The sequence below is a fragment of the Drosophila biarmipes genome, chromosome 3L (genome assembly GCF_025231255.1).
Source record: "Drosophila biarmipes strain raj3 chromosome 3L, RU_DBia_V1.1, whole genome shotgun sequence".
Classification (NCBI taxonomy): Eukaryota; Metazoa; Arthropoda; class Insecta; order Diptera; family Drosophilidae; genus Drosophila; species Drosophila biarmipes.
Window position 1 is genome coordinate 27,175,095 of NC_066613.1, and position 12,535 is coordinate 27,187,629.

At 45.4% G+C, this 12,535-nt stretch overlaps 1 protein-coding gene across 5 annotated transcripts in view; it reads left to right on the forward strand.

Annotated features, from left to right (window-relative positions):
- The first annotated feature begins 261 nt into the window (after nt 1–261).
- Nucleotides 262–12,535, forward strand: part of LOC108030071 (protein bric-a-brac 2) — a 28,266-nt gene continuing 15,992 nt past the window's right edge. For 4 of the 5 annotated variants that reach the window (XM_017102676.3, XM_017102706.3, XM_017102695.3 and 1 more), the window contains exons 1-2: nt 262–502; nt 2,877–4,751. In XM_017102676.3, coding sequence (XP_016958165.1) covers nt 2,988–4,751 — 1,764 coding nt within the window. In that variant the 5' untranslated portion in view covers nt 262–502; nt 2,877–2,987. Of the gene's footprint in view, nt 514–2,876; nt 4,752–12,535 lie in introns of all 5 variants that reach the window. The other variant, XM_017102686.3, reaches the window with a different exon arrangement.

Genomic DNA, 12,535 nt, shown 5'->3' on the forward strand with positions numbered 1-12,535 from the left:
AAAACCCTTGAAAATATTCCTAAGTTAATTTCAAAAAAGATCTCCAAACACAAAGCAAAAGAGAGACCGCTCCTGCTCTCTTAAGCAATCCCACCCACTCTTACCCAATTCGCCGCAAAACCGGAAAACAGCACGCCGGCGCTCTCTTTCGCCGCGCGAGAGCGGGCAGCGCTGCCCGCTGCTCGGTCGGCGTCGGCAGAGCGGCGTCGAGTTTCATTCAATTTTTGAAATACAGTTCGTGTATCTGCGAGATTCAGTTCGTTTTTGACTTTCGGCGTGAGTGCAACGTTTGACTGAAAGGCAGCGACAACAACAAAAACAACACCGGAGAGACACCAGGGCAAAAGCAACAACAAGTGACGTGCAACAACAACAGCAACAGCATGTGTTGCATGCAGTGAACAAAAACAAGAAAATAAACCAACAAGCGAAACATAAACACAAGTATTCTATTAATATTTCAAACAAGAGTGAACTTAAAGTGAACGGTTCGGAACGAAGTGTATGTGTGCGGTGATTATTATATTAATTACAGTGCTTTATTTATGACAAATGACTGGGTTGCAATGGAAATCGATTTTGTACCTCCTCCATGTACTATCCCCCATATATAGATAAATTATCCAGTGGAAATGCTAAGACCACACCACCCCACCCCACCCGCCCCTCGCACATTTTCCGCGCACTTTCCTCAGCGCTACCAAAGAAATTGTAATTTATTAATTTATAACACAAGCCATCCAGCGAAGAGGTCGTAAAAAGCAATGTTTCTTGGTCTTCTTCGGGAGCCCATGAAAATTAAGAAGAAAACCCACTCGAAGGAGCAACTTTTGCGAGCGTTCCCCGCTTTTCCGAGTGGGTGGCACGCGCCAAAAACAGTTTGTAAACATTTTCCCAGCACAGCGAGCGAACGAGCGGGCGAAACACGAGAAAATCCAGACGGAAAACCCAGCTCTCTGGCTCCGTAATTTATTACTTGCTGCATAAATAATAAATAAGCGTTAATAAATAAATACAATATGCAATATATAAATGTGTCTGAACGCCCGCACACCGCCCCCCTTTTCCCTCGGTGTGCCCTTGTGTGTGTGTTTGTGTGCCCACTTTTAAGGATCCACAACCTCGAGACTGAATTAAATAAATAAATACAGAAACAATAAATAAATAAAGTGCCCCTCTGTTTTTTTTTTGCCGTCAGCAGCTGCGCTGGCTATAAATAATTAAACAAAAATAATATATATTACGAGGAAGCAGGAAAAGTGTGGAAAGTTTGTGAATCAGGGGAGATGGGAAGCTTGGGATTATGAGCCGAAAGAAAGTTCAGAAAGTGTGAGATGTGATTGTAAGAAATAAGTCTCAAGTTGTAAGAGTTTTTGTTCGTTTGGAAAATATACTTTTGTCTCGAAAGCCTTAAATAACTATTATGGTTTAAGTTGTCCATATTTTCCCCTAATTTAACTAACATTTTTGTTTTAAAAAATCGTAAAATCAGGCTTGGGGCTCGGCGAATCTTTCTGCATTTAGGCAATTTACTTATTTATTTATCTGAGGCCGAGTTTTTCCCAAGAAGCATCAAATTTAATGCGAGCAGCCACGATAAAAGCAACAAACATGAATAAATAAGGGGAGTAACAAAAGGCAGAGCGCGGCCATAACAATAAAGCAAAAGTTGCCAAAAAGGAGCGGGCAGGAGGGGGTTTTCCCCGGTCTCCCCGAGAACATTTCCCTCAGAACCCCGGATGAGGGAGGGGAGGGGGCCCCACCCCGGATTCCCTCGGCGATGGCTCTCTGGATCCGGGAAACAACAATAAAATAAACAAAAATAATAACAGTCGACGACGCCGAGTCGCTACGGCCACAAGATTTAATTGGAATGAAATAATAATAAACATAAAAAGTAGCAAGAAGAAGTATTATAATAACAATAATAATAAATATAATTAAATTTTATGGCCGCCGCAGCAGAGGCAACTTTTCCAGCCCGAACAAACGAGCGAAAGCGGGCCCCACCCAGCACAAACACACATAAATTAAAATTATACAAAATATTTAAATAAATATAATTACTTTTGGCCTTCCTCCGCCGCCCCCTTCCCCCAGCCGTGCCATAAATAATAATATTTAATTAAATATAAATCCATAGACGGGCGGTGTGCGCATGCAAGTAGATCCAGAGACAACAATACAAAATAAGCAATAATCGCACACACAATTACAAAGCGATGCCACACAGATACTCAGATACATATAGGTACAGATACATACGTGCGTGTGGATGTGCGTACAAATGCGATACAGAGGAGACTACAAATAATTGCAGCTCAGTAATATAAATTAAGCCAAATTAAACATAAATAAATGTGTGCTTAGCTTTTAGCTAATAAAGCACATTTCTGGCCTGGGCGGGTCCAGTGGGTGGTGGGCGGCCGGCGGTGGGTGGCTCGAGTGGGCGGTTCGGGGTGGCCGGGAAATACTAAACATAAATTAATAGAAACTCATGGAAATTTTCGACTCGCAGGGCAGGGGACCAAGATTAATAGGCTTATTTAATAGAGTTATGACTAAGAGCAAATGCGCTCGCTGATTCAGCTTGATGTGGATAAAGCACTTGCCAAGATATTGTTGTTTTAGATCCGAATACGAGTGCGTTCAATTGGCAGGGGGAATAATGCGGCAAATATTATCAATTAAAAACTTGAAGCATTGTCAAGATTTTGTATTGTTCAAAGTGGGATTAAGAATATTTTTAAAATTAAAAATATAAGTAGAGGTTTTAGAATATTTCATGTGATAACGTGATTCCACTTACCTCCCCTGAGAACACCATTTGTATTAGTACTTTTCCCCGAATCATATGAGACTTTCTCTTCTTCCAGCGCTTGAACTGCTCCCAGGAAAAGTTCTCGTAACGCCCCCGAAAATGTTTTAGAAACCCCGCGGAAAACCTGCAGAAAACCGATAAGAACGGAAAACCATACATCAGCACCATGGACATGACCAAACAGATTGTGGACTTTGAGCTTAAGTCGGAGCTCATCGAGATGGATCAGTTCGAGGCCAGTGACTACACGATGGCGCCCTTGGAGGAGCCCAAGATGGTGGTGGAGCCCCAGTCGGAGGAGCCAGAGGACACAGACAGGAAATACTCCCCCGAGAGGGTGGTGGAGACCTCTTTGGAGGATCAAAGGCAGGATGCAAGCCAGACAGAAAAGGAAACAGATGTAAAATCACCCGAAAAAGATACAGCCTCAGTGCTGGTCAAACCGAAGGCCAGCCTGATGAACGATCCTCCGCTGACCCCGCCCCCACGACCGCTGACCTGCAGCGAAGTGGTGGGCCTGCGGGATCCCGATGACCCCGAGCTGCGCCTGCGCCTGGAGGCCAAGAAGTCGCGCTCCCTGCCAGTCTCCCCACAGCCCCAGCAGAGCCTCAAGCTAGCCGGCTCCGCACTCTTCGAATTTGGCCAGCGATCCTCGCCAGTGGAGGCCAAGATCAAGGCGAATCCCGAGGTAAAGGCCCCCAGGAGGAAGATGGTTCCCCCCAGCGGCGGTGGCGACAATCAGCAGTTCTGCCTGCGGTGGAACAACTACCAGTCCAACCTAACCAACGTCTTTGATGAGCTCCTGCAGAGCGAATCCTTCGTGGACGTGACCCTCTCCTGCGAGGGTCAGTCGATCAAGGCCCACAAGATGGTCCTCTCCGCCTGCTCACCCTACTTCCAGGCCCTGTTCTACGACAATCCCTGCCAGCACCCCATCATCATCATGCGGGATGTCAACTGGTCGGACCTGAAGGCCCTCGTGGAGTTCATGTACAAGGGGGAGATCAACGTGTGCCAGGACCAGATAAATCCGCTGCTCAAGGTGGCCGAGACCCTGAAGATCAGGGGTCTGGCGGAGGTGAGTGCGGGCAGGGGCGACGGTGGCGCCTCCGCAGACCCCATGTCCGTCTACGACGACGAGGATGAGGAGGAGGAAATGGCCTCGGCCACAGCGATTCTGCGGCAGGACGATCACCCTGATCCGGAGGAGGAGATGAAGGCCAAGAGGCCCAGGCTGCTGGCCGAGGGAGCCCTGGATCTGAACCAGAGGCAGAGGAAGCGATCCCGGGACGGCAGCTATGCCACTCCGAGTCCCTCGCTGCAGGGCGTGGAGTCCGAGATCTCCGAGAGGGGCTCCACCTCCACCCCTGCACAAAATCAGAGCCAACCGCTGGCCATGACCACCTCGACCATAGTGAGGAATCCCTTCGCCTCACCCAACCCCCAGACCTTGGAGGGCAGGAACTCGAGTGTGGGCGGCAACCAGAGGAACTCGCCACCACCGCAAGGTCACAGCAACGGAAACGGAGGCGCCACCATGCACTCCCCGCCCGGCGGAGTGGCCGCCCAGTCCGCCCTGCCACCCCACATGGCCGCCGCCGTGGCAGCCGCCGCCCACCACGCCGCCGTCGTGCCCCCTCCCCCGCCAGCCATGCACCACCATGCCGCCGCCGCTGCCGCCCAGCAGCTGGCCGCCCAGCACCAGTTGGCCCACTCGCATGCCATGGCCAGCGCCTTGGCCGCCGCAGCCGCCGGAGCGGGCGCAGCAGGAGGAGCGGGTGCCGCGGGATCCGGCAGTGGATCCGGAGCCAGTGCTCCAGCCGGCGGAGCAGGAGCAGCGGGAAGCGCCTCTGCCTCGTCCGTGGGCTCCCATCACGACGACATGGAAATCAAGCCAGAAATCGCCGAGATGATTCGCGAGGAAGAGAGGGTGAGTTCGAAATCAAAAGTTTCTTATTTTTAGAAATTTCAACTCCTGAAAAAGCAAAAAAGAATTAAATTCGGCTATGAAAGAGACTATTATTTCAAAATTAATTTCATAAGTTTTCCTAAATTGCTAAGAATACATAAAAAAAAACCTTATTGATATAAAAATAACGATATCATATTAGGGTAATAGATACATTACAGAAGGTCAGGTGATCTCAGCAATGACTGAATAAAAGTAATTGTGTACAAAAGAAATGACTAAGGTAAATTCAGCCGGTATACAAATATTTCTTGAGAACCAGCCTGAAGCTAATAGATGCTTCCAGAACAGAAAAATGTTTATTAATATCTATATAAAAATTCCAAGGAATTTTAGCAGTTAGAAAGCCCATAAACTTAGTTTCATAAAAAAAAGAAGTGACTAATGGCCAAAACATTTTGAACATTTCCCCAAGAATTCGGCTATCCCAGAGAAAAACAGCTTCAAAGAGATTGCGAATAATCTAAAAGAAGTACCTTAGCTGAGAAAATCGTGAAGTCATAGTGCGAGGCAGGTGATCGCCGATCCCCGTGACTAATAATGCTGTTCCACTTACAAGCCAATGAATATATTGCCAGGGATCCCAGAACAACTTGTCTTCTGAGTCAGTACAAAGTAATGGATGAACGAGCTTATGATCATAAATATTGGTAAATAATGGCCATAATATTGCAATATGGGTATCATATCTCGCTCCATTCTGTGGAATGGAGACTAGCCGAGCATAGACCTACAAAGTAGGGTTTGTTTTCCGGTTCCCGGGCCAAGACGACCCCCGTGACCCCTTTCCGCCGCGGAGGGCTGCGCAAAAGCAGCGAGTTTGCATAATGCGCATACGCCGCGTAGGCCAAAGTGAACTTGTATCCAGACAATCGCTCACTTAGTGAGCCTTACTTATTTCCCCGGCAGGGAAATGCATGCATATTAACGAAATCTTTTGCATTCAGCCCCGTCGCATTACCTTCTCGTTGCGTTGTTATTTCTATTAGATTGCAAATTAAAGCTGGCTCACTATTTGTATAAGAAAACAGACCATCGTGGGGTCGGGAGGGGGCGAGGTCGCGACATTAAGTGCGTCAGCGGGTTGAAAAAAAATAATTCAACAACATTTAATGCTAATGACGAAAATTGCACAATGCACGCATACAAATGGGCGAAGGAAAAGCGAAGAAAATCAACAAAATTATAAACAATTGGCAGAAATTGATGGCAAGGCAAACAAAAGTCGCACAAATATTTGATTTGTTCGTCTCGTGCATCTGATTCTCTAATTCTCCATAATTGCAGTTTGCAACTAATGCGCCTCCGATTTTCGCTCACTTTTGCACTTTGGATTCTGCATTCTTGTCTCCAATTTAGCAGCTCGTATTTGTATTCCACGATAAACACTTAGTTTGTGACATTGAGCACTGTTCTCGAGATGCCGTATTTTTCCAAATGTTTACATGGGCCTTGCGAGTGGGTAAATAAATCATTATAAATGAATTCTGCATTAAATAATGATTTATGAATTTGGTTATTCAATGCAGAAAGACTGTGTTCTATCAGTGTAGCCTCTGGTTCCTAGACAGCTGCCTGCATATTTATGAGATGCGGACGAAAACCCTTAGATATTCCCTGCTTTTTGCTGTTCCTTTGTTAATTTATTGAAATGAAATGAGAAATAAAATCAAGAGAAATAGACGGCACTAAAAGCGGCCAGTATGAGTTGGCACCCATGCCACCTAATTTCCACCGCCCGCATTCCCGGGAAAGCCACCCAAAATTTGACGACGTCACTGCGAAAACCTGAAGGAAGCTGCGGCTGGGAGCCTGTTACTTAATAGAGTCCAACTTTTGCCTCAGTCAATTCCGAGAGTTTTCTCTCGGCGAGCTTGCGCCCCTCGCCGCCCTCGAGTTTTCCCCCACTTTCATTCATAGACCTGGCACTCGGAAAACTCACACACACAGCGGCAAAGAGAGAGAGATGCGGAGGCACACACGCAGCATTGGGGAAACCCAGCAGTCAGGAAAAGTCGCAAGAAACTCGAAATCTGGAGGGCTTTCCCGCCCCCCAGTAAAACACACAAGTTCCTTGACTTTGGCTTTTCTTCTGTGCGTTTGCCAGTTGTTTTTGCAAGAAAATTGCTGAAAATTGCCAAGTGCTGAAAGTTCTTTGACAGCCAAGGGCGGCCCCCCTCCAAGCATCGACTTTTCCCTGACTTTTCTTTGTCTCCGGCGTTAGTCATAATTGCTCCATGTGTATCTCTGGTTTTTTGGCTCTTCCAGCTGGCTTTAGTTTTATGCAAAGCAGGTTGGTTGAACTCTCCTCAGAGGCAGAGGAAGTGGTGCGGAGGTTTCCTGACCGTGTGAATGTTTCTCCTTCCAAAAGGTTGAGGCCCAACTTAAGCCAAGTGTCATCCGCTGTTTCCTGTGCGGTCCGCAGCTCATTAGAGGCACTTGATTGATTCGAGCCGGGCAAGCGGGAAATAAATCAAATTTATGTCTGCAGGTTTTACATAAATGCTCGGCCACCCCGGAGAAACAATGGGAAAATGTCAGCGCTCTTATCGCCTAATAGGCCAAAAAGCAGGCCGAAGATTAAAGGATTTCGTAAGGCGGGCGGCACCTTGGAAGAGTGCTCAGTTCAGCTCAGTCGCCTGAATTATATGTGAATTCTATAATTTACGAGGCAATTTCGATAATTTCTTTAGTTTGTGACCCGGCCATAAACGTTGCAGCACTTGTTCTGGCCCAAAGGTTATATAAAGGCGGGTTTCGGGGCCCGAGTGCTGCGGCCATTCCACACACTCGAAATAAATAAGTAATTTATTTTATGGCGGACCCGAGCGGGCCATAAACCCACATAGATCTTATCGCCGCGCAAATAATACAACAATATAATCATAATAACAATTTGTAATCTTAAGTCGCGTCGATGCCACAGCTCTTGGCTTTGGTAATTTCCCTGATAAGATTTCTCCAGCCTGTTTTTTCCTTTTCTGGCCTTCTTTTCCCCGCTGGCCTTTTCTATTTTATTTTTAATTCCCTCTGTATTGGCGCTACGTGATCAGTGCTCTTGTAGTTCTTATATTAAAGACTGATAAGTCGGCCGGATTGGGTGACTCGTGGACTGTGACGCGGCGACTCGGCGACTCGCGAATTTGGCCAAATCATCTTTGTATTTACAGGCCGACGGTGATTGTTTAAATAAAGAAAAAACGATTATCGTATTCGGGGGACAATAGAACTTTATAACACTATATATGTGGGTTTTTCCTTCATTCCAACGGCCATCCAATCATGGGACAGGTCCGTGCACTTGCAGGTGGGTAATTATACAGAAATATTTGGCTAATTGGCCTGGGTAATAGAGTAGGTTGGTATCAGATTGCTTGGTTTATGGCGAAATACCTTTGGCATCTGATTTTTTATCGGCTTAGTTTTGGTTTGAGTTGAGTTCTTATAACTTTATAACAGGGACTTTAGACCCTCTTGATAGGTAGGGGAGTAATGAGTACCGTATACTTTTTACTTTCCAAAAATATCTCTCAGTATCATGTGATATCTTTCCCTGAACATTTCCTAAACTAGTACTAGATTAGAGCTCGGAATCAGATTTTGAAAGAAACCAGTATTTCGTATCTTCTATTAACAACTTCGGAGCTAGAACTTTGAACCCTCCCAGAGTTGTGTAATTTGCCCTGCAATGAGTTCATTCCCCGCCCCTCCCATCCCGTCCCACTCGATTTGTTTAATGTTCCAGCTGCTGCCAGCTCCTTCGTTTGTTTTCCCCGCGCTAAGTTTTGTTATATATCCATTTATTTGGCTGCCTTTTGTTACACTTTATTTATTTATTCCGCATTTATTGTGGGCTACAGACACACACTTTTCTGTCGTTAGTGCAGTCGCGACTGTTGTCTTTATGACGACTACGATGACGACGACCCCGGCGATGATGATTGCCGCGATGATGATCACGATGATGATTATCATGGCCGTAGCCTGTTTGCGCTGCTGCTGCGCTGCCTCGGTGTGTTTTCACTGTAGGAAAGACATAAGAAAATTATAGGTATCTGCCCTTATGGCGCTGCGCAGCGGAGCGAAACAATAAAATATAAAATAAAATATGTACGAGTCTGTTTACGCAATTACAAGCAGACAAACACAGGGCGACCGTCCCAGAGATACAATATTTATAACCGTCAGATACGAGCGCGCTGCAGCTACAGATACAGATACAGAAACAGAAACGGATAGAGATATATCTGTACACAGGCGTATTTGTCTGTAGATACGTCGCATCTTGCAGATACTGTTACAATTAGGGGCTCTGGGCAAGGGAGCACAGATAGCGGTGTAAATGAAAACCGAAGCTAAAGAAATTATCTCGCATCTGGCGGAGAAACTACTGCCGCCGAAAATGGCATTATAATGTGTTATAATTCGAGAGTACTTACACAGGAAGAAGAAAATGTTGAGAAATATGTCATTCGGTATTGGGAAACTTCAAGTGTTTTATGCATTTTTTTCAGGTTGGGAAGTCGCCTTAAAAATAATCCAAAAGTAGTGCTGATTTTTCTAACGAATACCTTAACGTACTCTGACAATTGGCACAATTAAAGCCAACTTTCCCCAAGTTCCCCATCAAACCCTCACGACTTCCCAGCCAGGATAATGACAAGCACGAATTGCAGCAGCGAGTGCGTGAAAAGGAAGGCGCTCTGGAGAACGCCTCTAATTTGGCAATCAGCTAAAAAAACTCTTTTCCCCCGTTTTTCCAGCACTTGGGCTTAATGGTGCCGCTTTGGCACCGCCCACCGGCATTTTCCGCCCCTCTGCGCGTCGCCCACTTGAAAAGTGAGTGCAACTGCAGTTTCTTCTTTATGCGAGTGCAATTTGCTGGAAAGGTTCGATTGCCGCAACTGCACTCCATGCGGTTTTCCTTTTTCCGGCCGCTTGAGTCCTTTTGTGCATCCTTTGGCAGGCGGATAATTCGGCGTGAAATTAGCCGGCAAAGTGAGCGAAATCGAGTGGGATTTCACATGGCTGGGACTGGCTGGTCGGGAATTTTCCGACCCGACTCCAAAGGCGGAGTCCATCCAGGGCTTTCCTCTCGCTGTTTGTTTATCTCGGCGGCCGAGTCGCATCTGTAAACACAGAAACAGCATTTGAGGAATGGGCCTTTGAAGTTGCCTTTCCTGCATTTGATTTGTTATTTTATTACTCTACGAATTTTAACACATCTGCTGGAAATGCATCTGTGAATTATTAAATGTATCTTGTATCTGGCCTCTTGTATCTGCTGCCAGCGCCGAACACATGTAAACGGAATGCTCTCTATTTGGTTGTTGTACTTTTTCCATCTCCTCCTCGCGCACATCAATATTTATTAATTTGTGTACATTTGCCGTAGAACAAATTCTTTTTTCCATTTATTTATTCTCCCTCCGCACTGCATTTCTTAATTTAGCCATTCCTCTTCATCTGCTTCGTTCGCCCTCTACTCCCTTCCCTTCGGCCCTTCCCTTCTCTCTTCCAGCGACTGCAATTGTTCTTTTTCGTTGCACCCCCGCTTCGCAGGGAAGTGAACAAAGGAGGTCCAGAAAGGGGGTGAGGATCTGCCCAAATCGAATAATGCACGATGCACCTGGAGAAATTCCTATTCCAGAAATAGTTCATCACGTTTTTTAAAAAATATAACATTCGTTTTTCTTTTCAAAAACATCTCACTCACAACTAGTATTCAAAATACAATAGTTCGCCACTTTTTGAAACATATTTACATGTATTGCTTGTAAAATAATAATTTAAACATTAAATAACAAAGATTTAAAACCAGTCCTTTGAAATTGCAAATGAAATAAATATTTAAACTAAAGAGATTGTAGTGCTTATTATATAAAAAGTTCTTCAAGTTTATAAAATATTTCCCAATGAGAAGAATTTGATAATGCTTTTGTGAAAGCCCAGAATATATATAATCAATTTTGAATATTATTTACATATACTGCTTGAATGTATATATTTTATACTTTATTTTTTATATCTTCCCCCTGTTCTCAGTGCGTTTTCTTCTCCTCTTCTTCTGTGGCGTGTAATTATTACGATTGGATATATAATTTGTAAGGAGAAACATATGTTTCCATTTCAGTTCTTAATGTTACTGCTGAGCTGCCTTCGCCCTGGCTGGCTGCTGCTGTTTTTACTTATGCATTTATTAGTTGTGTGTGCTCGGTTTTTCCAGGGTGGGAATCTGGCATTACTTCTTTTCTTATTTTTTAATGCTCCCCGCTTAGCCGAAGTCGGTGGAAATTGTTTGGAAAGCCATTGAAAGTTGGTTTTTAATAGCTGAGCGACGGGCAGATGGTTTTCATTTTATCGGCGCGGCCCTAGCGCCTGGAAATGGAATGCCTGGTCCAAGTAGGTCTGCTAGACGTCTGCCCAGATACTGCCATCCAGATAGCGAATGCATCCGCCAGATACACTACATGCACTCCACACTCGCCCAGCACCTGAGCTCAAAAATGCAAATGCAACGTCGCCGTAGTCGTCTTTTCCAGGTAAACAGCGACTCAGAAACTATCGTATTTACAGTATTTGCTCAACGAGTACATTTTCTATTCAATATTTATTTAACGGTAAACAGAAATGTCAACAGAAATGTGCTTAAACAAAAGATAAACGCAAGGTTCGTGGTGGACCACGCCCTGGGCATACGGCAGGGTGGCGAGGAGTATCTTGTATCTTGTATCTGATGAGATGCGAGTTTCTGCGGTTGTCCAATTGACACCATTTGCTCCTCAGCGCGGATTCTGCGGTGGCTTCTGTCGCCTGTTGCTGCCGCTGGATGTTGCGTGTTGCTGCGGGGATGCTGCTGCTGCCGCTGAGATGCTGCTGGTGTGGCGATGACAGGCCGCAAGCCGCAGTTGCGCCCAACGTCTCAGCCAGTTGTCAGCGGGCCACGCACTTTTTGGTGTCACTGTACGAGTCTATTTGTCTGCCAGAAGCAACAGATGCGGATGCACTGAGCGGAAGCAAGGGGAATAGTTCAATTCTTCCCTTAACTTTTTGAAACAAATCTTACCAAATGTATGCTGTTGATTGCCACATATATGAAATTCATTCATATCATTCCGATTGGTGTGAAAAATGTTTGGTATGCACCAAATGATCTTTCAAAGCTAGTTTTGGGTTTCCCTATTTTTCTTACCTTTAAAACTCCGGTTTTTCTCCGTGCACAACCTCTTTAGAGACAACGACAGCAGTCGCATTAATTCTTAAGCAATATTTATAGTTGTATTTTGTCAAATATTTGCACAGTTTGTTTTTGTGCGCTGTCAAAGGCATTTATCAAGAGTCTGCAAATGCAAATGGAAATGTGAGTGCGAACGCGAACTGCAACTGCGGCTGAAACTGCAACTTGCAGTGGCAACTGCTGCATCTGTTAGTGTATCTGTATCTGTGGCCGCAACTGCAACTGCAACTGCCTCTGCTAATTGCCCCTAGTTTCGCTGGCGTTCTCATCGCCGTTTCGGCGTTCATTCATTATATTGTCGCCTCGAGTTGTCTTTTTCCTCTGTGTGAGGTCAAATTTACTTTATTAATTACAGCCGCAGCGGCAGAATCAGCGGCAACCGGCAGCAATAAATTTAAATGAGTCGCAAATGTGTGCCGCTCATTTCGGGAAACACACGACAAAAATTGGAAACTAAATGCTGCCTAATTTTTTAAATTGCCGCGCTTGGGGAACCGACTCGCTTTGG